This window comes from Musa acuminata, chromosome BXJ1-4, assembly GCF_036884655.1.
Source record: "Musa acuminata AAA Group cultivar baxijiao chromosome BXJ1-4, Cavendish_Baxijiao_AAA, whole genome shotgun sequence".
NCBI classification, from domain to species: Eukaryota; Viridiplantae; Streptophyta; class Magnoliopsida; order Zingiberales; family Musaceae; genus Musa; species Musa acuminata.
In genome coordinates, this window is record NC_088330.1 from 9,560,887 (window position 1) to 9,583,336 (window position 22,450).

The 22,450-nt window shown below is 37.1% G+C and overlaps 2 protein-coding genes across 3 annotated transcripts; one reads left to right on the plus strand and one right to left on the minus strand.

The window, feature by feature from the left end:
* Positions 1-403: 403 nt before the first annotated feature.
* Positions 404-9,564, minus strand: LOC103981677 (uncharacterized). Of its 2 annotated transcripts, XM_018824586.2 has the most exons (18): positions 8,073-9,564; positions 7,697-7,768; positions 7,394-7,598; positions 7,201-7,312; positions 6,231-6,332; positions 6,061-6,142; positions 5,909-5,968; positions 5,775-5,827; positions 5,514-5,680; positions 4,934-5,144; positions 4,431-4,488; positions 4,284-4,340; positions 3,796-4,041; positions 2,383-2,447; positions 2,240-2,296; positions 2,061-2,154; positions 846-986; positions 404-762 (listed from the first exon to the last, which is right to left on the minus strand). In XM_018824586.2, the coding sequence occupies exons 1-18, from the start codon at positions 9,354-9,356 to the stop codon at positions 673-675; spliced, it is 3,156 nt and encodes a 1,051-aa protein (XP_018680131.2). In that variant the 5' UTR covers positions 9,357-9,564; the 3' UTR covers positions 404-672. The 2 variants fall into 2 exon arrangements, with proteins under 2 accessions (XP_018680131.2, XP_065021724.1); XM_065165652.1 differs by lacking the exon at positions 404-762 and having other exon boundaries at positions 848-986; positions 2,391-2,447.
* A 2,616-nt stretch (positions 9,565-12,180) lies between these two features.
* LOC135672410 (ABC transporter G family member 28-like) lies at positions 12,181-21,716 on the plus strand. The gene is made up of 14 exons (XM_065180891.1): positions 12,181-12,473; positions 12,563-12,639; positions 13,573-13,845; positions 15,004-15,067; positions 15,168-15,314; positions 15,468-15,502; positions 17,271-17,344; positions 17,588-18,426; positions 18,726-19,022; positions 19,376-19,858; positions 19,950-20,098; positions 20,313-20,602; positions 20,694-20,818; positions 21,421-21,716. The coding sequence occupies exons 1-14, from the start codon at positions 12,217-12,219 to the stop codon at positions 21,575-21,577; spliced, it is 3,267 nt and encodes a 1,088-aa protein (XP_065036963.1). The 5' UTR covers positions 12,181-12,216; the 3' UTR covers positions 21,578-21,716.
* The last annotated feature ends 734 nt before the right edge of the window (positions 21,717-22,450 follow it).

A 22,450-nucleotide genomic window follows, 5' to 3' on the forward strand; every position in this document is an offset into this window, starting at 1 on the left:
ATCATTTTTAAAATATTAAAAAATAATTTATATAAATAAAGTAAAAAAGGAAACACTTTACAAGAGAAAATAAAATTTTAAAGTTTTTTTGAAAAATTGACCGTTTGTATAATATGCAGTTTCATATAATAATTATATATATAATATATATAATATATATAATATATTTAATATATACGTATGGAAAAGCCCACATATCAAAGATCAATCTTTATGTTTATCATAAAGATATGTGTTGCACATATATTTCAATTGACACAGCCACGTACAACAAAAACAAACTTAAACCTTCCTCACTGTGATTCAATTATTTTTCTATTTGCAGGAAGACTAATATGAAAACACACAGTGAAGAGAAAACTGCATCACAACACATACAGAGAACACAGGTTGAAGAGAGGCATTGTAAAAATAAAATGATATACCTAATCTAATATTCCAACAATGTGTCGCAGTCATTAACATCAAAATTCAACTACCCTTTGGGTAATTCCTATAATTCCTTCAAAAAAGATAAAATAAGGAATTTTCTAGAGCCCAAAATTGCTTTCGAGGACAGCTCTATCATGTACATAGCAGACCCTCGTGTATGTACATGCCAACCGAAAAGCACTACCAAAAAAGAGGCTCTTCCAACTGACATTACCTGAATTCTCTGCTTCTGGAAGCTCGTCAGGAAACCTCCGCACATGAAACTGGCTTGTGGAGCATCGATGTCCCATGGAAGACCGTTGCGTGAGCACCTTTTAGGTACTTCTCCAACTGCAGAACATGAAGTTAATGTCTTTATGCTTGTTGAAATCGCTGCATGCGAGTAAACTAGAACAATTAATGTGGATGCCAACCTGGTCTGAGCTCATCTTGGTGAAACCAAATTTCTTGGTCCAGATAGCTTCAGCTTCATCAGCCGCAGGCAGCACTAAATGTTTGACACCCAGCGATCCCAGCAATCTCTCAATGCATGCAAACAGAGATTGGAAATAACCCTACAAAAACAACAGCAGTTAATTAGCTTTGATATGAATCATCTTATGGCACTGAACCTTAATTTAGACGCGTTATGCACTAGAAACTTCAACTAGAAAACCATGAGTTCTTTCGCCTCTCCTTCACTCACACCACTAATCCTAGTTAGCTAATCTCAATCAACCGTGCATCAATAGGCCTCCACTGAACATGTACAAACACTTTATTAAACCAAATTAATAGTCTTATCAGACTGGTTAAGCAATCAAAACCCTAACTAACATAATGCCACCAAAAAGATCGTCTAATATATAAACGTCTAATCAGTTCAAGGAATGAGAAGCAAACAATCTGTTGATTGATGTATATAAACTTCCACCTGCCACCAATAAACATAACATCAACTACTACTTTTGCATTGCTAATCCTGTGTAGCTCACTATCTTGCAGGAAGCTCATCTGATTGGACACCAGCAAAATGTTTCATTTATTTCCTTGATCTTTTCTTTATACCAGCGCTAGGCGAAAGACATTTCCAATGCATGGGGCACCAACCAATGTAGTGTTTAGAGAGAGTATAACGTTCCCAATCTTAACCGGCATTCAGAGAGGCCATCTATGGCTTGAAGGCAACATGGGCGCAACTTCTTCATTTTGTCAAAGCTACCCATGCAGTACTATTCCTTCTTAAAATGTAAGAAAGAAATCAGCAGGTAACAAAAATGTGCATGTTCGTTTTCAATAACCAGTAAGTGCATTATTTTGCACTGTAGTAGAACCTTGTCATGTGATGTGCAGCACAGATTTATGACATAAATAAGATAAAAATTCCATCACCGAAACTTTTTTGAGAATTAGTTAAAATGAGCTTCTTGGATTATGCCACCCAAAAGACAGCACAATAACCCATGAAATTGTTATGGAAATGGATGAAAAAAACAAGCAACAATTAGCAAATAACAGCCCAAGACTCTCCCTAGAAAACCACATGCTAAAAAAGTACCCAAGCATACCACCATCAGACTAAAGCCAAACCTACCATGTTACTAAAGACAGCTTGCATCACTAATATAAGTTGATATAAGAACACACACCTGGCCTTGATGTTCTCTACTCGTTGCAACTAACGGAAGTTCGGCAATGTCACTTCCTAAAACACGTAAAATTCCCGCAGACACAACACATGAACTGCAATGACGAACATAGCAAGACAAAATCATAACCTTACAAATAAATTGGTAAAAAGATATTCACTTTACTAATTAACACTTACCCAACAGTTAATACTGAACAATACATTCCTCCAAAATCTTGGTCCTTCACAGTTCTCCTGTCAGAAAATAAATAGATAATTAGTACAAAAATGCAAAAGTAAAAACCAAATTAAAAAGTGTAATTAATGTCCTCAGTCCTCACCCATATACCATTGAAGGAATGAGGTCTCTTCCAGTTGTAGACTCAACAATAGGGTCAAATGACTCCTGACGATCAACCAATAAAAAAAATAAGAACCAAGTTTTTAATTTCCATTAATGTGCAACCCATAATATTGTAGAAGGCAGACAGAACAAAAAAATAAAAATTAATCAATCGCATAATAACACGATGTCACGACCACAAAGTGAAGAACCAAAATAATAAATGATACAGACAAAATTGTGTGTGTGTATATGTATATATATAAAGTCAAAGATTTTTATAGTTATCCCTAAAATTTTATGTGTAGCATATATCCAATTTTCGTAAGTAGCCTTCAAAAAGTCATTATGATGCTATTATGGGTAGTTTTGGCACATAATATTTTTATATATTTCTTTAAAGAAAACAAGCTGAAGTTACCCATGGTCAAAAATGGCTAATCTATCTTTTTTAGATGGATGTCAATGATAACGACATATATAATAAGCCCGATAGTCCGATACAACACAGTATGGATATGTTGATATGGCAAGATATGAAAAATATGATACAATACACCACGGACAGATCAATAAGTAAATATTTAAAACATATAATTTTTTTGTATAACAATTTGAGATATAATTATGTGTTCAATAAATAGTCGGATATAACTATTCATGACAGATAAAATGATAACTTAGATCCCTACTTTTTTCAGCACAAGATTTTACTTTCAGTAACATAGTATGCCAAGAAATAACAAAAGACTGAAAATTCATGATAACTGTAGAAAATCATTTCAATGCGTGCAAATACATAGTACTATAGTAGTGCATTTAATCATACATTGTTCTATTTAATAAATAAACAATATTCAAGTAAAAAGTTCATCAAAATATCCATGAAGTACTCTTGAAGTGTTTTCCAAGTAGAAATTCATAAGACCCACTTTTAATAAATCCAACACTTCCCCGAAATATCTGATATGTGTTCAACAATATCCAAGAAGCATCAAATCCGATACACATCAAACACCCACACGATACATATATGACAAGATATTTAAAATATACATGTTTTGTAGAAAAAACAATCTTATGATATTTAAAATATACATGTTCAAATATTTTGAATAAGACAAGCATTCTTCCAAATCCTTAATGACACCCATTTTATCTAAGACAGGTTAGAAAATTCATGTAAGCAATTGCCGGCCAGACTCCCACATTTCCATTTCGCCAATTACTTGTTATTTTCAGCACTAGACTCATTAAACAATCTAATGATTGATAATTTTAAATGTTATCTATCAGATGTTTCAGTTTTATTGACAGTAAATGTGGATAATAACAATTTACTAACAGAAAAACAAATCTTAGCAATAACATTTGTGTAAGAATTAATCATCGATAATAAAGGATCACTAACATGGAAAATAGTGACTGCTCTTGAAAGCAAAAGTTTACTGTCTGCTTCAAGAGTTCTTCCACTTAGAAGTCTCCACCTTATGTCAGCATCAACCTCTTTATTTAAGCCTCTACTATCACGTTTCTTCTTTATAATGTTAGCATCTGTAAAAGGAAGCAACTCTGCTCCATGATGAAGAAACACCTGCAATGCTCTTCGAATCCTGCTGCAGTCAGTGCAACAGAACCACTCCCCTGCAGGTAGTTCCTGAAAATGAAGAAACAGTCAAGTCCAAACAAATCCTTTATGTCCATATAGGACAAACATACCAACAAGCAACAGGCAAGTAATTAAGTTTTTTTTTTGCTCATCTGTAACAACTGCCTTAGTTCAAAATTTTGTGTACCTCAACATTGGTGCACCACTGTCACAAAAGCTTATATAAATTTAACAACTTAATAAAGAGAAATATCTCTTTAAGAGAAGAAAGAATACACGTTTTTCTGTACCTTTAAATCAGCCATTTTATGATCCCTCAAGCATCCAACATGGTATTCTCTCTCACACTGAAAGTGAAAGAACTCAGAGTTATCACAAAATGACAGTACAAATCCCATAAAATGTGAAACTAATTTTATAAAATATTTGAAACATACTTGATCACAAATCATGACAGTGCGGTCATCAAATCTTGATTTACTAAAATCATGGCACCTGCATACATTTTAAATAATCAGGAAAGAAATTAATAAAGAAACTAGTTTTCCAAAATGCAAACTGAATCTCTATAACCCACTAAGTATAAATTCATTGAATAGATATAAGCACCTTAATGTATCAAAAACGCATGAGAAACAATCAAAGACAATCAGAAAGGTAAATCTGGTTCGAAATAGAGGTTTTCCATAAAACAAAACCCACAAAATTCATTCAAACTACTTTCCAACCAAAAGATTTTGAAGAAAATTGGAAAATCTAATAATTCAGCAGCCATAGATACATGGTCTTAATGTGGATTCGAGAACCTCAATACTAGATGAGCACTACTTTACAAAGCAGACAGATAGGTCATGAAGAGTTAACTAACCTATTAGGGCAAAATGTTTATAATTGTATTACAGGTCTGTAAAGATATCAAACATGAGTTTGAAGTTCTAACCTGCACAATGTACATGCACTATCATCAGTCTCTGATGTCGTGACAATACGGATACACCTTTTAAATATCTGCTCGATGGGATCCACTCCAGCAACTCTCCCTGCTGCAATTGCGTTATCATTACTTGACAGGCACTTTTCTCTTTGATGGAGATTTTGACAATATTGACAGCACCAATCTCCACTCGGGATGCTTGACAAACCCAAACATTCTGCAATAATTGTAAGAAGATGCCATTAACACTCAAAACAGATTAACCATCAAGTTGTTGTATAAGCAAGAAAAAATAATCGTGAAATCAGTAATCATAATTTTATGATTAACAATAACATTAAAACATTAACAATAATATCAAGTCCATCACAGCATGACATGAGGCTAAAAGCATAAAGTCCATCATAGACAAGCTGCCAGGCTCAAAGACAACATGGATCTAAGTACACACGCATGTGCGCACATCTAAATGTGTTGACTAGTTAACCAAGGCAGTTTGCCAAAATAATCTTGCTAGTGTAAAATACCCCTCTGAAGTTTAATTAATTTCCAAAAGGCAACTTTTTTTTGCATGCAAGAAAAATACCTTTGTGGAATGCCCTGGGGCAGAGATCACAAAGAAGTAGGTCTCCACCATCTGCACAGATGCTGCAAAGATCATCGCTTTCACTGGAAGACATTTTTCGGCATTTTGATAGTGAAACCGATAATTCGTGAAGAGATACTCCATTGGAAGTATAAATGTAGTTGTAACTGGACAACCATAGCAAAATGAAAACAGATAAGTAAGAATTTTTAATGGATCAATTCAGATAAAGAGGCTGCAACCTTGTAATCATAAACTTACGGTTTGCGCCTTGATGCTTGACCAGCATGAGCTTCAAATTGTGAAGGACTAACCTGTCATTTAATGTTCCTATTGTTAAAATCTGGAGTAAACAGATCACAAGTAAAACAAACATGTGCAGGCCAACACTTTACCACAGAATTGCAGCATTGACAGTATATTCCAGAATCTTTTATATAACCCTCAAGTAGCCTCTAGTCATCATAAAAAAACTTGTTAAAAAAGGCCATGGCAGATATAAATGGGATAAATTAAATAAGAATAAATCAACCATCACATTGCACACCTTTCCGCAAACATAGTAGCCTACTTCGGTACCCTCAGGCAAAATGTCATTCATAAAGACCAACTTGTGCAAGCCCAAATCTCTTGAAGGAAAAAAGAAATAGGTGAATAAGAGTGATTGTGAGTAAATTAATACATACATATTCAATAGAAGAGTTTAAAACTACCAACTTTCTAGTTAATCTTCCCAGGCTATTTTTCTTATTGGATGATAGGTTCTTGGATGAGCTACTTGTTGGATCTGCTACAGAACCTGTCTTCAATACCCTGAAGCTGCACATTTGTATTAAGGTATATTTTGAGTTCAGAAATTGTGTGAATAATTAAAAGAATACAATTTGACAAGATAAGTAGCATTGCATGAGATCAAGTATGCAAATTGTAAAGGAATGATCATAGTTAAAAGAAAATTCAAACAAGATGGACATTTCAAACAATATAACCTACAGGATTCAGTCTAAAAACAAGTAATGCAAACAATGAAAACCAGAGGACACTAACTCAATGATTAATTCATTTAACATCAACTGATATCAATTGGTTAGGTAAAGTACATTCTGTCTCAAAGAAAAGAATGGATCTTGATTCAACGTAAAGGTTGCTTCTTTGCAATCTGTGTGACCAGAAATCAAGCCATGAATACAGCTTCTCTAAATATAAGGGTAAGGCTGCATTCACCTCGTGCACAGAGTCCACTATTTTTATGTTTTGTCTCAAAGAAAACCCAAGAATAACTGAATCAAACAAAACTCTCACAATTTCTCACCAGAACTTCTGCCGATTGATGATAACTCTTAGTCTCTTAGGAACTGTCTTGCCATTGCTTAATCCTTTAATTATGTACAATGTGAACCATGCCTTGCATGGGTTTCCATTTGGTATTTCACTAGAGATGTCCTAGTACTTGACATCAGAAAGACTGTATAACAATATGCCACCTATTTTCTTTAAAAAATTAGAAATTGTCTCCAACGATTCCCATATAATACAATCTAAATTCATCTAATCTAAGCAATGATAGCATGATTACCTGAAAAGATTCAATTGGAAACAAAGTATATAGATGCCTCATATTTCCTTTAATTCAGAAACAAACTTACACAAATAAAGACAGGATACCAAATAATTTCAAGAGGCAAACCTTGTAGAGTTAAAATTTCCATGCATCAGGTTTGGAGTTTTTGGAGGTTGCTGTGATGGAAAACACAAATCACACAACCCAAACTTCCCAGACCATGGAGTAAGCAATGACCCTGCAGATGTCAAAATATGAATAAACATCTAACAAACCAAAATGTGACAACTGATGAGGAAGTTCAAAAAAAGTCGAACACCTTTGCATTTTTGACAAGTAACAGTTTTGTTTGCAGGTACTGGATCAATTGCACTCTGAATTGTAGCTTCCAACATGTCTAAAGGGGCAATGGAGCATGCTTTAACTACATCATGGAGGCTTTTCCCATTTGGCAAGTAAATAAAATCCGCTGGATGCTTCTTTGTGCTACCAGCATGTTGTTCAAACACATATGCTGAAACAACCTTGATTTGAGAAAAAAGATAAAGGAAAACAATTAATCCTGTTAAACAATATATGGTACCTTGAACAATAGTGAAAAATGATCAAGTGAAGTACTAACAATGGAACCATTGCAAGAAGCACATGAGCATAAAATGCCATTGCCGTTGATCACACCTTGAAGCCCAATATGCTGTAACAACAATGTAACAAACATAGTTCCTTGTCAAAATTTTAAGGCCATGATGATAATATAAAAAAAAGAAAATAATAATGTAAAGCAGAGTTCATCATTGTCATAACTCCACCTTGAGTCCTACAATAGAAGTGCAAGTACACCGAAAGCAAAAGACAGAAGGTAACAAGAATTCCCAAATTGAAAAAGACAACAAACAAGAACTCAACATACTCCAACTCATGCAAATTTTCCACTGAAAAAGCACCAATATCAAGTCATCAAAAGACTAACCCACTAATATATCAAACCTGCCACTTACGTTGCTATTGGAGGCAATGTAATTAACAGGCAACCCCTCAAGCAATCCAGTTGAAAGTAATTCCCTCACATTATTCGGAAGCTTTGTTAATGTGATTTTCTTTGACATCTTCAATTCCAATTTGCTCTTTGGGATCAAAACTGAAGAAGAATCAACAGTATCTACCCCATGATTAGTGTCTTCTGATCCTGATGAATAACTGCTTGTGCTGGTGATGTCCCCTGAACTAGACTCCAATTTTGCTTTAACAGCTGACCTTGTAAGCCTCCTCAGGGGCATCCCAAAGTGACTATTGTTATCCTTGTTACTGTAATGACCATTCATAGTAACAGGAGGATTCACAGGCGGCTCTTTTTGCTCTTTAGCAGGCACGGTCAGTGTGGATCTTGTAAACCTCCTATTGCACGTCCTGTTTGATGAGTCACTCTCCATATTTCTTCCATCTAGACAATGAATTACTGCTGACATTTCTACTGGAGAATCCCCCTCACCCGTTTTCATTATAGAAAAAGGCATCATGATTGCCGGTTCCTCTGAAGCATAGTCAGTCACTGACACAATCTTCTTATTTGCCTGGTTCTCTGTTTCTGAACTATCCACCTCCAATCCACCATTACCATCAATTACAACTGGGTTTTCGACACAACCAGTCTCATTCAGATCAACGTTCAATTTGCTCATGCCATTGTCATCGACCACGATTTGGCCACCAATTTCGGACTCTGCGAATTTATCCACATGCGCAGGAGAGTTTGCCGTCTCATTAGCCTTGCCCGTCAACTCTGCAGGCTCAACCGGCTGAGAATGAGAATTCACCGTGCCTTCAGCGATTCCATCTGATAAAGTTGTCACGAACACCTTTAGGGGTTCCACCACGAATTGATTTCGACCATCCATCACCATGAGGGTTTCCACCGAAGACCCGTTTTCTAAGGGAACAACATCCACCATGACTTCATCCTTACCATCCACAACGGCGAGGGCATCCGCCTCTACGAGATCAGAAGGGGAAGGAGCAAGAATCATCAGCGGAACATTGACAAGCTGCGGTTCAGCGGTCTCCGGCGTCATATCTGTCCTAGATTTCTTCCGCCGCTTGCTCTCATTGACAAGTGGTGCGCCAACGGTGGCGGCGGACGATTTTCCGGAGCGGGTCCGACCGAGAGAGAGAGGAAACTGAGACTGGGCCTTGAGGGCGAAGACGAACTCCCGCTTGAGGCCCGTCCGGACGCCGCAGCGGAACGCGGAGTTCTCGAGTTCGGAGGACCCGCGGCCGTTAGCCATCGGACCGGACGGAGGGGAGGCAAGCGGTTCGCGTGCCACCGGCAGCGTTAGCGACGACGGAGAAGGCCCCGAGGAACTCGAAAGGATTGGGAATTAGGGTTTGCGGAGACCGGAGAATTCCGGAAGGGGTAGAACGGTTTGTATATTGGAGGGGAAGACAAGTCGGGAACGGAAAAGGAAAGAGAGCGAAGGAGAAAGAGAACGGAGATGGGAGTTCAAACGGAAATGGACTGGTTCGAAATTACGGGGATGTTGCCGCGATTCACAGGCCCGCTATATGACTAATTTGCCCCTACTTTGACGGGGTCAGCAAAGTGGGAACGATTGTGATCTGTGCAATAATCGGACCGGTTCGGCCCGAACCTGTGTGATGCGGTCCAAAATTTAAGCTCAATCATTATCGATTCGGTCGAACCAGAATGTCCAATTGAAGCAATTGATAAATTTCTTCTCCTATTTTCACTGTACGGTCAGAAATTATTCTTTACCTCATGCCACCCATCCTTCCTCGGCCGGCGATTGGAATACGGTTCGATTATTATTTATTTGCTGGAACATCTATGGGCATTTCGGGGATTCCATATGAATAAAGGCAGGTGTTCGCTCTGTGGATGGCCGTTTCCGGAGGGTATCGTTAAATAGCATCCCGGAATCTTCATTCCAAACAGGGCGGGGCGCGGGCACAACCCCGATATTTTCTTACCCACTCCTCGCCTACCCGAGATCCACCTGCCTCGTTACGAGACAGAGACGCGGGCTTCACCCGTGGGTCCCATTTCGTCACCCGGCTATCAACTCGTTGATTGTGGTCGGCACTATTGGATCGGACCGGCCCGGTTCGGGTCCTTGAATTAAGATTTGAATACAACTGCCGCTGCTCCCAGTTTTCTATCGAGGAAAAACCAAAAGCACAAAAGATCCATCGGAGTCCTGTCCGGTTCGGGTCGGTTCGGTTTGGTTCGATATACAGATTAATAAAAAAATATTATTATTATTATTTGTAATTGTCTTACAAAATCCAATAATATAAAGAGCACTTGGATCGCCCATTCAGGCTTGGAAATCATGGCACTTAAATAGAATGATCCTCCAATCTAGAGGATCTTGCATTGGTGATTGTTACTGGTAAGCAATGCAAGGTATAATGTGTATGTATATTTATTCAAGCTTTTACATACATATATTATTTCAAAGTTAGGAAATAGCAGATTTAAACCTTCAAATTTTAAATTAACATATTAATATAATCCTTCAAATACTTAGATCTTGCAGATATTATATATATATATATATATATATATATATATATATATATATATATATATATATATATATATATATATATATTCAAATATCTGTCTAATAATTTCAGGTTAAAAGTTATTAACCATGGTTGCTAATGAGTTTTAAAAAACATTAAATTTAAAATAGTAAATTTATTGTTATTTTTAAACTTAAAAAGGATATATCCAAGAATTACTAATTTCTAAGCTTATATACAGTGTTAATATCATTTAGAGTTTTGACATCATTTTTGTAATAATAAACTATAACAAAATATAATAAATATAATGTTATAACATATTATTATTATTATGTAAATAATAAGTAGTGAAGATAAAATCTGAACCTGTCAAAGTTTTTACTTAGTTGGTACATTCAAAAAATAGATTAGATAATGTTTCAACTACTCAACCTTAACCTTAGTAAGTGAATCATAAGTGAGTCTAATATATAATCGTTAAAATAATGTTTAAGGTATAAAAATATATAAACATATTTGTTCATATCCTTTTATAAACTTTTTTTATTATTATTATCAAACACATAAATGAAAAACAGTTGAATTTATTTAAATAATTAGTGAGAAAAACAAAGGGATATACTCATTTTTTTTCAATTAGAGAACCGTAAAAAAATAGTGGATAGGGGATAACCATCTTGAATCCATGATAATGTGATCCATTGATGAAACCCAACAATACTAGGTTATATATTTCTAAATTTAGGTTTACATGCAGCACAACTATAGGAAACACCTTCTAAAAAAATAAATTTTGATAGCATTGCAAAATATGTGGATATAGTGTTATAATATATTGTAAAATTGGGAAGATTTGGATGATTGTGGTATAATGTATAACTTGTATTTCTTGGGAATTGTTTATTGACTCATTTCAATTTGTGTTAATGAATAATGTAAAAAAATATGTTTATTTTGAGAAAATGCTGATCGATTGATAAATCAATTTGTATAAATGAATAATGTAAAAGAGTATGTTTATTTTGAGAAAATGCTTATCAAATGATAAATCATCATTTATTTTTTGATGTGAACATATAAGCTTGTGAAAAATTATTTCTTAAGGTGGGCCTCATACAGTTTTATTTTATAATTATTAATTCTTACAAAATCTTGGTTCCCTATCAATTATATATATATATATATATATATATATATATATATGCAAAAATCTGAATTTTAAGATGTATATAAGAATAAATTTTGGAGGGAAATATAAGCAAAACCCAATGCATTTGGACTGTATGTCCAAGTCATTTAAAGACGACCATCTCCCTCCTCACTTCCCGCCCCGTTAGTAGCGACCGAATGCCCTCGCCATTCCTGGATTCGCGCCGTCTCTCTCTCCCCTCCGTTCCTTTCTCCTCCCCACCCCTCTCCACTCCACCACCACCACCAGCACCAGCACCAGCACCAGCACCACCACCTCCTCCTTCCCCTCTCGACAACCCTAAATTACCATTCCTACAGCCCACGTTGCCCAGTTCAACCCCTCCCCCCCCACCTGATCTCCTCTGGACATCGGCCTCCAACACTCCTTATCGCACGGATCCCGTGATGCTGGCCGCATGGTCCCGCCGGAGGCCGCGACCGGCCTCCAACATCACGTTCATCGTCATCATCGCCTCCATGGCGATCCTCCTTGGCCGCCTGCCCCTCGGGCAATGCCAGGATGACGATGACTATGACTACGGGAGCCAAGCCCAGGGCGCGTCCCCGTTGTTCGCCGGGGTCATCTACGACCGGATCATGAACCTCACGGGCAGCTTCGCCATGGAAATGGGCCAGCATCTGGATTTCTGCGTCCAGAACGCGTATGTTTGCTGGCGCTTCTTGTCTCGCTGGTTTGTTGGCTTTTTAGATGCAGGGGATTGATTCTCGAGGTGATGTTATTTGGTTCCAGGGATAAGGATTGGAATGAGGCGTTCAATTTCTCGTCGGATTTGAGTTTCTTGTCAAAATGCATGAAAGAGACTAATGGTATGAGCTCTTCTTGCTTTCTTTTCCTAGTACAACGCGTTCTTAACTCTGTTCACAATCATTTCAACATGAGCAATCATCTCGTCTATCGAACTCAAATTGCCTTGTGTAATCAAGCAATGAAGGTGCATTTCATGAAACACAAGCCAATTACGGAAGATTTGGGTGGAATAGCTGGCAATATTATGAGAAATTTGCATCTGAAAGCGCACAAACCCTATTGTGTACAAGGTTGATTATACAAAATTGGAATATGAAATTGTGGGCATCAGGCAAGTATGGTATTACTAAATTACTGATAGTTATCTAGTCTATAGTGTCAGAAACTTGGTACTCTGGCCTTTAAAAGGGAGCATTTTTGAGAAAATGTTAATATAAATGGCTAGGTAACACAGCAAAAAAGTTTTTCTGTAGGTGCAAGAATTTGCGAAAATAAAATAAAATTTTGTTTGTGTCTCTAAGCAAGACTTGAATAGAATGGTTTGGGTTTGTTCCATCAGAGCCAAGATCAAATATCATGGTAATGCGCTTGCTGAGATGATATATACAGATTTTATAGGGTATGCACTTCTGGTTTGGGACAATTGGAACATACAAGTTTGTAGATTCAGTCCTTGCTAGCTGGAGCATAATTAATTGGCTGAAGTTATGGTTGGTAAAGAGAAATGAAGGTGCATTAAGATGAATGCGACATTGGATGGCTCAGTGTATTATGATGATATACCTCTTAAAGTAAAGAATTTTTCATAGTGCATTCCCAATCATTATTAAAGAAGTTGGGATGATAACTTTTCACTTTTATTTGAATGAATTTTTGTGTTTCTACAGCATATAGACAGACTAGAATCATCATATTTTACATCCCTTTCCAGGTGGTATATGATTATATTATAATAGATAAATTTCTCATGCATTGTTTACTTGAATTGACAGGAGATCTTACTCGACGCTTATGCACGGCTGCAGAAACTAAGTTCTACTTTAGCAGCTTCTATGATAATGGTGGAAAAAAGAATTATCTAAGACCCAACAAGAATTGCAATCTGACATCATGGGTATCTGGATGTGAGCCAGGATGGGCTTGCAGTATTTTCGAAGACCAGAAAGTGAATCTTAAAGATTCCAAGGTTGTTCCTATGAGAAGTATCAACTGTCGCCCTTGTTGTGAGGGTTTCTTCTGTCCTCATGGTATCACTTGCATGATCCGTGAGTATCTTTATTTTCTCTCTTGGATTCAGATCTATGAATTTTACACTATCTGCAGTTTATGATCGTTATCATATGTCTGTTAAAGGTTTCAGAATCTTTCAAACAATTTCTCTATTCTTTACATAAATATACATTAGTACTGCAGAAAAATCAGATGTCTTATATGTTAAAAAGTTCCAAAATCATATGTGACATCTGCAATCTTTTTAGAATTTCTTTATTTCTGCTGCATTTCTTCCTTCCTGTTCTTTCCATATAAATATCAGACTTTTGTATCTGAAACATTTACAGTTTACCTGAGTTTCCTCATTTTTCAAGAATGGCTTCCTATCTTGAATAGTACCATATGAAGGATGTGGTCTCAACTCTCAATGTTGTTTACTGTTGAACAATGAGCTATCTCAAGTACTAAAAAACCTGTACCAGAGCCTTTAGGTCCTAGCCAAAATCTAAGTTGCATAGATTGTTGAACAGTACTTGTTTCAATGTAGCAGTTGCATTAATGGACAGTATAGTTGTTACAATGGCACTATGCCTTGCAACGATTTCTCTTCATTTTAAGGTAAAACTGAGGGAATTCCTTCAGGTTCATTGCATCAGATGTTTCGACCTCCCCTAATATTTATGCTTCTTATAAGGATTTTATTATAGAACAGCATAAACTGATATGATTCCCTTCATATATGTCACTGCATTATGTTCTGAACAGTACAGCATTATTGAATCTTTCTCTTTTCTCAATTTGCAAGTCTATTGCTTTCTTAAAGAGTTATCAGCGAGTATGTATTTGTTTAAATTTCAAAAACGTGACTTCTGAAATGTATCCTCTGGATGAGTTTCTCAAACACCATAAGGAAAGATTTTAGTTTATTTAACATGTTTAAGCAATAATGCAATTTTATGTCTGCTATAGTGTAAGTGCAAGAAATATTATCTCTCTCTCTTTAAAAAAAAAGAAAAACAGAAAGAGAAAAGGAAAATAAGCCTTGGACTTTTTAACATAATTTAGCTGTGCTTCTGATTACTGTTTGCTTTTGATGTGCTCAAAAGGAATTTTTTTCTATTCTTTCTGTGTATATATACATTTACCTATTTCATTGAAATCCAGAATTGTTAAGAAATGTTGTTAATTTCATTTTCTTTAATAACCTGCAGCCTGCCCATTAGGTGCATATTGCCCACTTGGAAAACTGAACAAAACTACTGGGGTCTGTGATCCGTAAGTTTATCCTGATCTCCTAAAGTTCCTTATTAATTTATATTTATACAATTGCTTGAATATTTTACCATATACATGTTAAAACTTAGGAAGATTTCAGGTACAATTATCAGCTACCTCCTGGACAGCCAAATCATACCTGTGGGAGTGCTGATATGTGGGCAGATGTTGGAACTAGTAGTGAAATATTTTGCCCAGCAGGATATTACTGTCCAAGCACCATACAGAAAATTTCTTGTAGTAGTGGGTATTGTTTCTCAAACCTACTTGTCTAATTTTCCTGTTCTCTTGCTATAAGTATCAGTTAAAAAATACTTATTTTCTCCAAGTCAATCATACCACACAATGTTATCCTTATTTTTTATTTATGCAACTAATATCCATTGAAATACTTCTTCAGATATTACTGCAGGAAGGGTTCTACTACTCAGACGAGTAAGTTCCTTTTAGTAGTTGGGTTCCCAGTAATTCCCTGACATATATTTCATTCTAAGATGTTAATATGAATCATAGATCAGAAACTTGGTAATGTTTAGTCTCTGTCTTGACTCTGTTGTTTCGTCACCAGTTGTGTTCTTTAATGCCAATGTCTTTGTTTCCACTGCAGTCCTCAGCATGCTGTTGTTGGTCCAGATTAAACATTTTAGTCATAATAATGCTGTGATCATGTGCTAGATTGTGAAACAGTTTGCCATTATGTCATCTACTTTTGGGATTCCTGCCTGCATTATTCTTTCCAGATATTGTACCCTTCAAGGTTTGTCGTACCGGACTGTACCGCCCGGTATGGGCGATACGTACCGGTCCGCCCGTACCGAGTACTGTAGCAGTGCTACAGTGCTCGGTACACCTAGGTGTACCGAGCGGTATACCGTACCGTACCGGTACCGAGCCCGGGTCGAAACGCCGGTATGGTACGGTACGACGAACCTTGGTACCCTTAATCATATACGTTTAGTTTTTTTTCCCTAGTCCTTTCTATCACCTCAAGGTTACCCGTTACCTGCACCATGTTTATTGGAACTTCTGATTTCTGAATTCTTGATAAACATCAACCTGATCCTCCATTTTTCAATGATCTGATAAAATGATTACTCCATCCAATCTTTTCTAACCGAGATGGACTTAACACAGAATTATATGATAACAAATATTGTCATCTTTAGTCATTCTCCCATATATTTTGTTATAAATATCAAAACATTCTTATGTTTGCTAAACACTAGTGACCTCATGCAACAAACTGTATGCAATTTCTTTCTGGTTTTTTTGTGCTTTTGACATAAATTATTCCCAACAATAAAACTTGTGTGTTTCCACTCTTTTTTATGCTTTTCTAAGCTTAGGAGACATTTTAGAGGATTGCTTCTTCATTGCATCAATTAATCTGAAGGTAGTAATGTAGATCTTCCAAACTGCAACTTGTCCTTTAAGATGAATGAAACTCGATAGGCTAGGAATTTGGAACCATGGATGAATTATGGTCCAACTGAATGTCAATTTTAAATTTCACTGAAATATTTTATAAAGCAACTTGTATTTGAATTCTGAATTATAGTCAACATCTTAATGTCAAAAAAAAAAAATTATAGTCTTAAAAAGATTTTGGTTGACATTTAAAATCCTATTTTCTTTTTTATAATAGTCGATAGGCCACGCAGAATGTAACTTTTCAAATGTAATGTTTGCCACCTAAATTGAGTGACTTTATGTTGCTGATTCAGACTTTTTTATTGGTTCCATTTGGAAGATGTTATTTGGTTTTTAGCAGCAAAACAGAATAGAAGGAGATAAAAGAGAAGAGGGAAAACAACCAACATTTCCATGGCCTGACTAATGATTTACATCAATGGTTTGCCAAGGTTTTTAAGTAAAGGAACAATTTATAACAATGTTCCAGGCCATACAATATGTGATTTCTCTATATCTCCAGAGGACTGGCCCTCCAACAGAACGTAGACATTAGAGAAACACTGAAATCATAGTAAAGGTCATTACTATCTTTAGAACTGCAAACCCAACAAGTTGTGTTCTTTTCTATGACATAATCTTTGTATACTACCAATATTGTTTGCATATCTACAACAATATTGTGTCCTGCCTTTTAATCTTCTGAGAAGTTAAGCCTGGACATAATTTTTCTTTTGAATTTGTATAAAATCGTGCAGGCATTTCTTTCATTGAAATTATTATGCATTTGCAGGATGCTTTCAGAAAAGCTCTTGTCCACCAAATTCTGCCAATCAAGATATTACAATATTTGGTGCCTTGTTGATGGTGAGCCTTCCCTCGTACTAAATTCTCCTGTTCATGTTGTTTATCAAAGTTGAACCCTCAAGACCACCTTTGAACATTAGCTTAATCTGCTTTACATAAAGATAGCAATTATTGGTTTTAGCATTCCTTGGAAAACTTGTTACTGTACTCAGTATAGATCCATATCTACAGTTGCTACGGCCTGAAAGTTTTGCAAGTGCATGTGGCATGGATGACACTAACCTTCTCTGACAATACCTGTAGGTTGCGTTGAGTCTACTGCTGTTAATTATCTATAACTTCTCTGGCCAAATCCTCACCAGCCGGGAAAGAAAACAAGCAAAATCTAGGGAAGCTGCCGCAAGACATGCAAGAGAGACTGTCCAAGCTCGTGAAAGGTGGAAAACAGCCAAAGATGTTGCTAAGAAACATGCAGTTGGCTTACAGACACAGTTGTCTCGCACATTCTCTCGTAAAAAGTCTGTTCGACAAGATCCTCCCAAGGGTCTCGGCCAACCTTCAAAGAAGGAACCAAGTAACCTTACCAAGATGATGCAATCGCTCGAGGAGAATCCTGATACTTACGAAGGCTTCCACGTCGAAATAGGGGACAAGAACCTAAAGAAGAACATGCCCAAAGGTAAACAGATGCACACGCGCAGCCAAATCTTCAAGTATGCATATGGTCAGATAGAGAAGGAAAAAGCCATGCAACAGCAGAACAAAAACTTGACCTTTTCCGGAGTGATTTCCATGGCCACTGACACCGATATAAGAACCAGGCCCATGATCGAGGTTGCTTTCAAGGACCTCACGCTGACCTTGAAAGGGAGCAAGAAGAAACTCCTGAGGTCTGTAACAGGAAAACTTATGCCTGGTCGTGTGGCTGCAGTGATGGGCCCATCTGGTGCTGGGAAAACCACTTTTCTGAATGCTTTGGCTGGAAAGGCAACAGGATGTGCTACTTCAGGTCTTGTGCTCATCAATGGGAAAGCAGAACCCATACGCTCATATAAAAAGATCATTGGTTTTGTGCCACAGGATGATATTGTTCATGGAAATTTGACGGTGGAGGAGAATCTTTGGTTCAGTGCTAGATGCAGGTGAGAAGAGACTTTCAACATAGTTTTCTACAAACATTCTCTCATTTCTCATTAGTGTTTTTAGGATTTATACTGCTCATTAAGATTAAAAAAAATCCAGCAATTTTAATAGTATAGACTTCGTTTTTCGTAAGTTCAGATCATCCTAGGCATAGCTCAAAGATAGAAATTGAGATATGTACAACAAGTCCTGCAGCCTGCTTGTGCAGTGGCAAGTGACAGAGAGCCTCGTTTCAATTTCACTGTTCAGATGGATACTTTTTACATGATATTAACTCTTCTCTTCTCATGTGTTGCAGACTTTCAGCAGAGTTGTCTAAGCCTGACAAAGTTTTAGTTGTTGAGAGAGTTATCGAGTCTTTAGGCCTACAGGCAGTGAGGGACTCGCTGGTGGGGACTGTAGAGAAACGTGGTATCTCTGGCGGGCAAAGAAAAAGAGTAAATGTTGGTCTGGAGATGGTGATGGAACCCTCTCTTTTGATTTTGGACGAACCAACATCTGGTTTGGACAGTTCTTCATCTCAGTTGCTTCTTCGAGCTCTGCGCCGGGAGGCCCTTGAAGGGGTAAACATCTGCATGGTTGTTCACCAACCCAGGTTGGTTTAGTCAGTATTCATGTGTTTTCTGCTAAAAATGTGTTTGTGTTGCTTCTTCTCCACTTAATATGCCACACATTCTACTGACCTTCAGTTAAGCGTACAATTGTCTTCATTCCTTTTTCTGCATATGCATGAAGTTGTATAACTTCAAAACGCAAACTGACCTTTAAATTTCTATTTTCTTGCATGATAGATCTCATTCGTACAAACTATAAGCTCAGCACATCGTTTCCTGCACAAAGCATAACTTGCAAATGTTCAGAGCAATTTCTATATCTATTGCTTGCAGAAGTAAATGTATCACTGCTCCGTAGAAACGAATAACTCAGTGCAATTTTCTTCTGATTCAGCTATACGTTGTTCAAGATGTTTGATGACTTGATACTTCTAGCAAAAGGAGGGCTGACAGTATACCACGGATCAGTGAAGAAAGTGGAAGAATACTTTGCAGGGCTAGGGATTAATGTCCCCGAGCGCGTGAACCCTCCTGATTACTTCATTGATATTTTAGAAGGGATAGTGAAGCCAAGCACAAGTACAGGTGTGAATTATAAGGAGCTGCCGCTGCGATGGATGTTGCACAATGGGTACGAAGTGCCCCGAGATATGCTACAGGATGCTGGTGACATCGATGCATCAGTGAGGGGAGGTGGATCAAGTCCTGCTACCACTGGCTCTGAGACACAATCCATTGCTGGAGAAGTATGGGATAATGTGAAGGATATCGTAGGACAAAAGCGAGATGAGTACGAGTACAATTTCTCTAAATCCAAAGATTTGTCCAACCGCGGAACTCCCGGTGTTCTCAGGCAATACAAGTATTTCTTGGGAAGGTAACTTTACAGCTTAGGTGTCTCAAAAGTGAAACTTGTTCATCTTCTTTTACTGAGCTTTCGAATTTGATGCGTAACTCTTCATGTTCAGGGTTGGCAAGCAACGTCTTAGGGAGGCCAGAATACAAGGAGTTGACTTTCTTATCTTATGTCTTGCTGGTGTGTGCTTAGGAACACTTGCGAAAGTGAGCGATGAAACATTTGGAGCACTGGGTTACACATACACCGTCATTGCCGTTTGTAAGTCGGAGATTGCCTAATTTCAAACGTTTGCTTCATGAGTTTACATCGTGTGTTATTTAATACAACTCATTGTTGATAACAAATGCATGCTAAGATCATGACATCTCAGTTATATTTTTTTAATGTCATCTTGTACATTGCGATTCATGTAGCATCTGGAGCAAAAAGTTTATACTTCCTACTATGATCGATAATTACTGTTAAATTGCAGCTCTTTTGTGCAAGATTGGAGCACTGAGATCATTTTCACTTGAAAGGTTGCAATATTTGAGAGAAAGAGCTTCTGGCATGAGTTCGCTGGCTTATTTTCTAGCAAGAGATACAATCGATCATTTCAATACGATAATCAAGCCAATAGTTTATCTCTCTATGTTCTACTTCTTCAACAATCCCAGGTCTTCCATCTTAGATAACTACATCATCTTGGTCGGACTTGTTTATTGTGTAACCGGAATCGCATATGCTTTTGCAATGTTCTTCCAGCCAGGTTCAGCACAATTGGTGTGTTCCATCACAGAATCAATACCATTTGGACTTGCCCTTTCTCGTTCATATCATTTTGTTTCACTAACATTCGTGTTTCATGTTGCAGTGGTCGGTGCTACTTCCTGTTGTTTTAACTCTCCTAGCAACTCAGCAGAAGACTTCAAAATTCTTGGCAAATTTATGCTATACAAAGTGGGCTCTGGAAGCATTTGTAATTGCAAATGCTGAAAGGTATGGTTAAACAACCATTGCATTTCTAACCCATCTATGTTAATAGAGCATATGAGTTATTCCCATTGACAGGATGTGCTTGTTGACAGCTTAAACCTGGCAACTTTGATGTGTTTGTTAGCTTAAATACAGCGCTTAAGTTGTTTCTTGGGATTTAGTAGTACTAAGAGTTACAATTTCATGCATTTTATTTGTAAACATCAGCATAAACATAACTTTGGCCTTTGAATCATGCTCGAGTTCAGCTGTCTAACGTGCCATCATCTGAAGCTAAAGCTTATATATGAGCTCTCGGCACGCAAAATGGCACCCCGTTTCTGTTGCTGATTGCTTTATATGCCTGGAATGCGGCTCTTGTATTAGCCCCATGAGCTAATTTTTTGTTGGACAACAATATTGATTAAGATATATTTCTTTTGATAATGTGAACTTCAGTTGCGGTTCTTCACCTGTACATCAAGTAGCACCCATACTAGTACTTAACACTCTGCTTTCTGTTTTACTCATCTCATCATTCCGGAAAGAAAACAAGAATAAAGCACTTGAAACACAAGAGAAATCTATTGATATGCTCGCTTTGATACCGTCACTGTCTGTTTCAGGTATTCTGGAGTGTGGCTGGTGACTCGGTGCGGTTCTCTCATAAAGAACGGCTACAACATCGGTGACTGGTGGCTGTGTATAGTGGTCCTAGTTATCAACGGCGTAGTTTTCCGCTGCATTGCCTTGTTTTGCATGGTGACATTCCAAAAGAACTGAGACATATGCTTAGTTTTGTCCATACAAGCCACAATCAATTTTGGTGCGCTTTCTTGGACCGGGAAATGTACAAACACACATGAACAGATCTCCAAGGGAGTCCTACCTTTTTACCCACTCCAGCACGTCCTTAACAAGGATTTAGAACAGTGTCAAAACGTATTTCCTATTTGTCTCACTTCAAGAATCCTGTACAAGGATGGATTGTCATTCAGAACAGCTGGGGTACTGTATGTAATGTCTAAAACCTGTGAGGAAGCATGCAGTGATTTGTGTAACACCATTCCGTGGCTGGTCTTCACCTCCCACCCCATTGTATAAAGTGATCATTGTGCCTCCTTAAATTGCAAACATGTGGTTCTGAAGACAACCTGAGACAATTGTACAGGTGAAGGCTAAGCATGTTTGTAAGGGTTGGAAGGGACCGCAGAAGAGTTATTCTAATTTTAATTTATTTTGGTCCTACCAACTATGTAGTGTTTAATTTTTTTTATTCAACATAGATAGATGATTGAGATCATAAGGATGTTGGTGATGCAAGATGTGACAGGTTCAGGAAATCCCACCTGCATACGGCATTGATCTCAATGTGAGGCCCTAAACAATGCTATCTCAGGCCTACATCTCCACCCAAAATTAAAGGAAGAGTCAATGGTCTTAAAACTTGACTTCATCATGCATCTTGACCACTATGATTATGGCTCACATAATATTCCTGACATTTTAGAGCCACATGTGATGTCGACATGACCTCATGTATATAATATTAAAACAACAACCACATGTATATATATATATATATATATATATATATATATATATATATATATATATAAACAATATTTATGTATGAAAGAAGAATTAAAAATAGAA

Bases quoted from the DNA above. Each gene is read 5' to 3' on its own strand.
- LOC103981677 (XM_018824586.2), bottom strand. From the start codon at position 9,356: ATGGCTAACGGCCGCGGGTCCTCCGAACTCGAGAACTCCGCGTTCCGC. The intron at 5,969-6,060 runs GTGTGCAATGTG...TATGATGACTAG, and splicing joins GCTACTATGTTTGCGGAAAG to AGGCTACTTGAGGGTTATAT. The intron at 5,145-5,513 runs GTATTTTTCTTG...CAATTATTGCAG, and splicing joins CCCCAGGGCATTCCACAAAG to AATGTTTGGGTTTGTCAAGC.
- LOC135672410 (XM_065180891.1), top strand. From the start codon at position 12,217: ATGCTGGCCGCATGGTCCCGCCGGAGGCCGCGACCGGCCTCCAACATC. The intron at 13,846-15,003 runs GTGAGTATCTTT...AATAACCTGCAG, and splicing joins TGGTATCACTTGCATGATCC to CCTGCCCATTAGGTGCATAT. The intron at 20,819-21,420 runs GTATGGTTAAAC...TGTCTGTTTCAG, and splicing joins GTAATTGCAAATGCTGAAAG to GTATTCTGGAGTGTGGCTGG.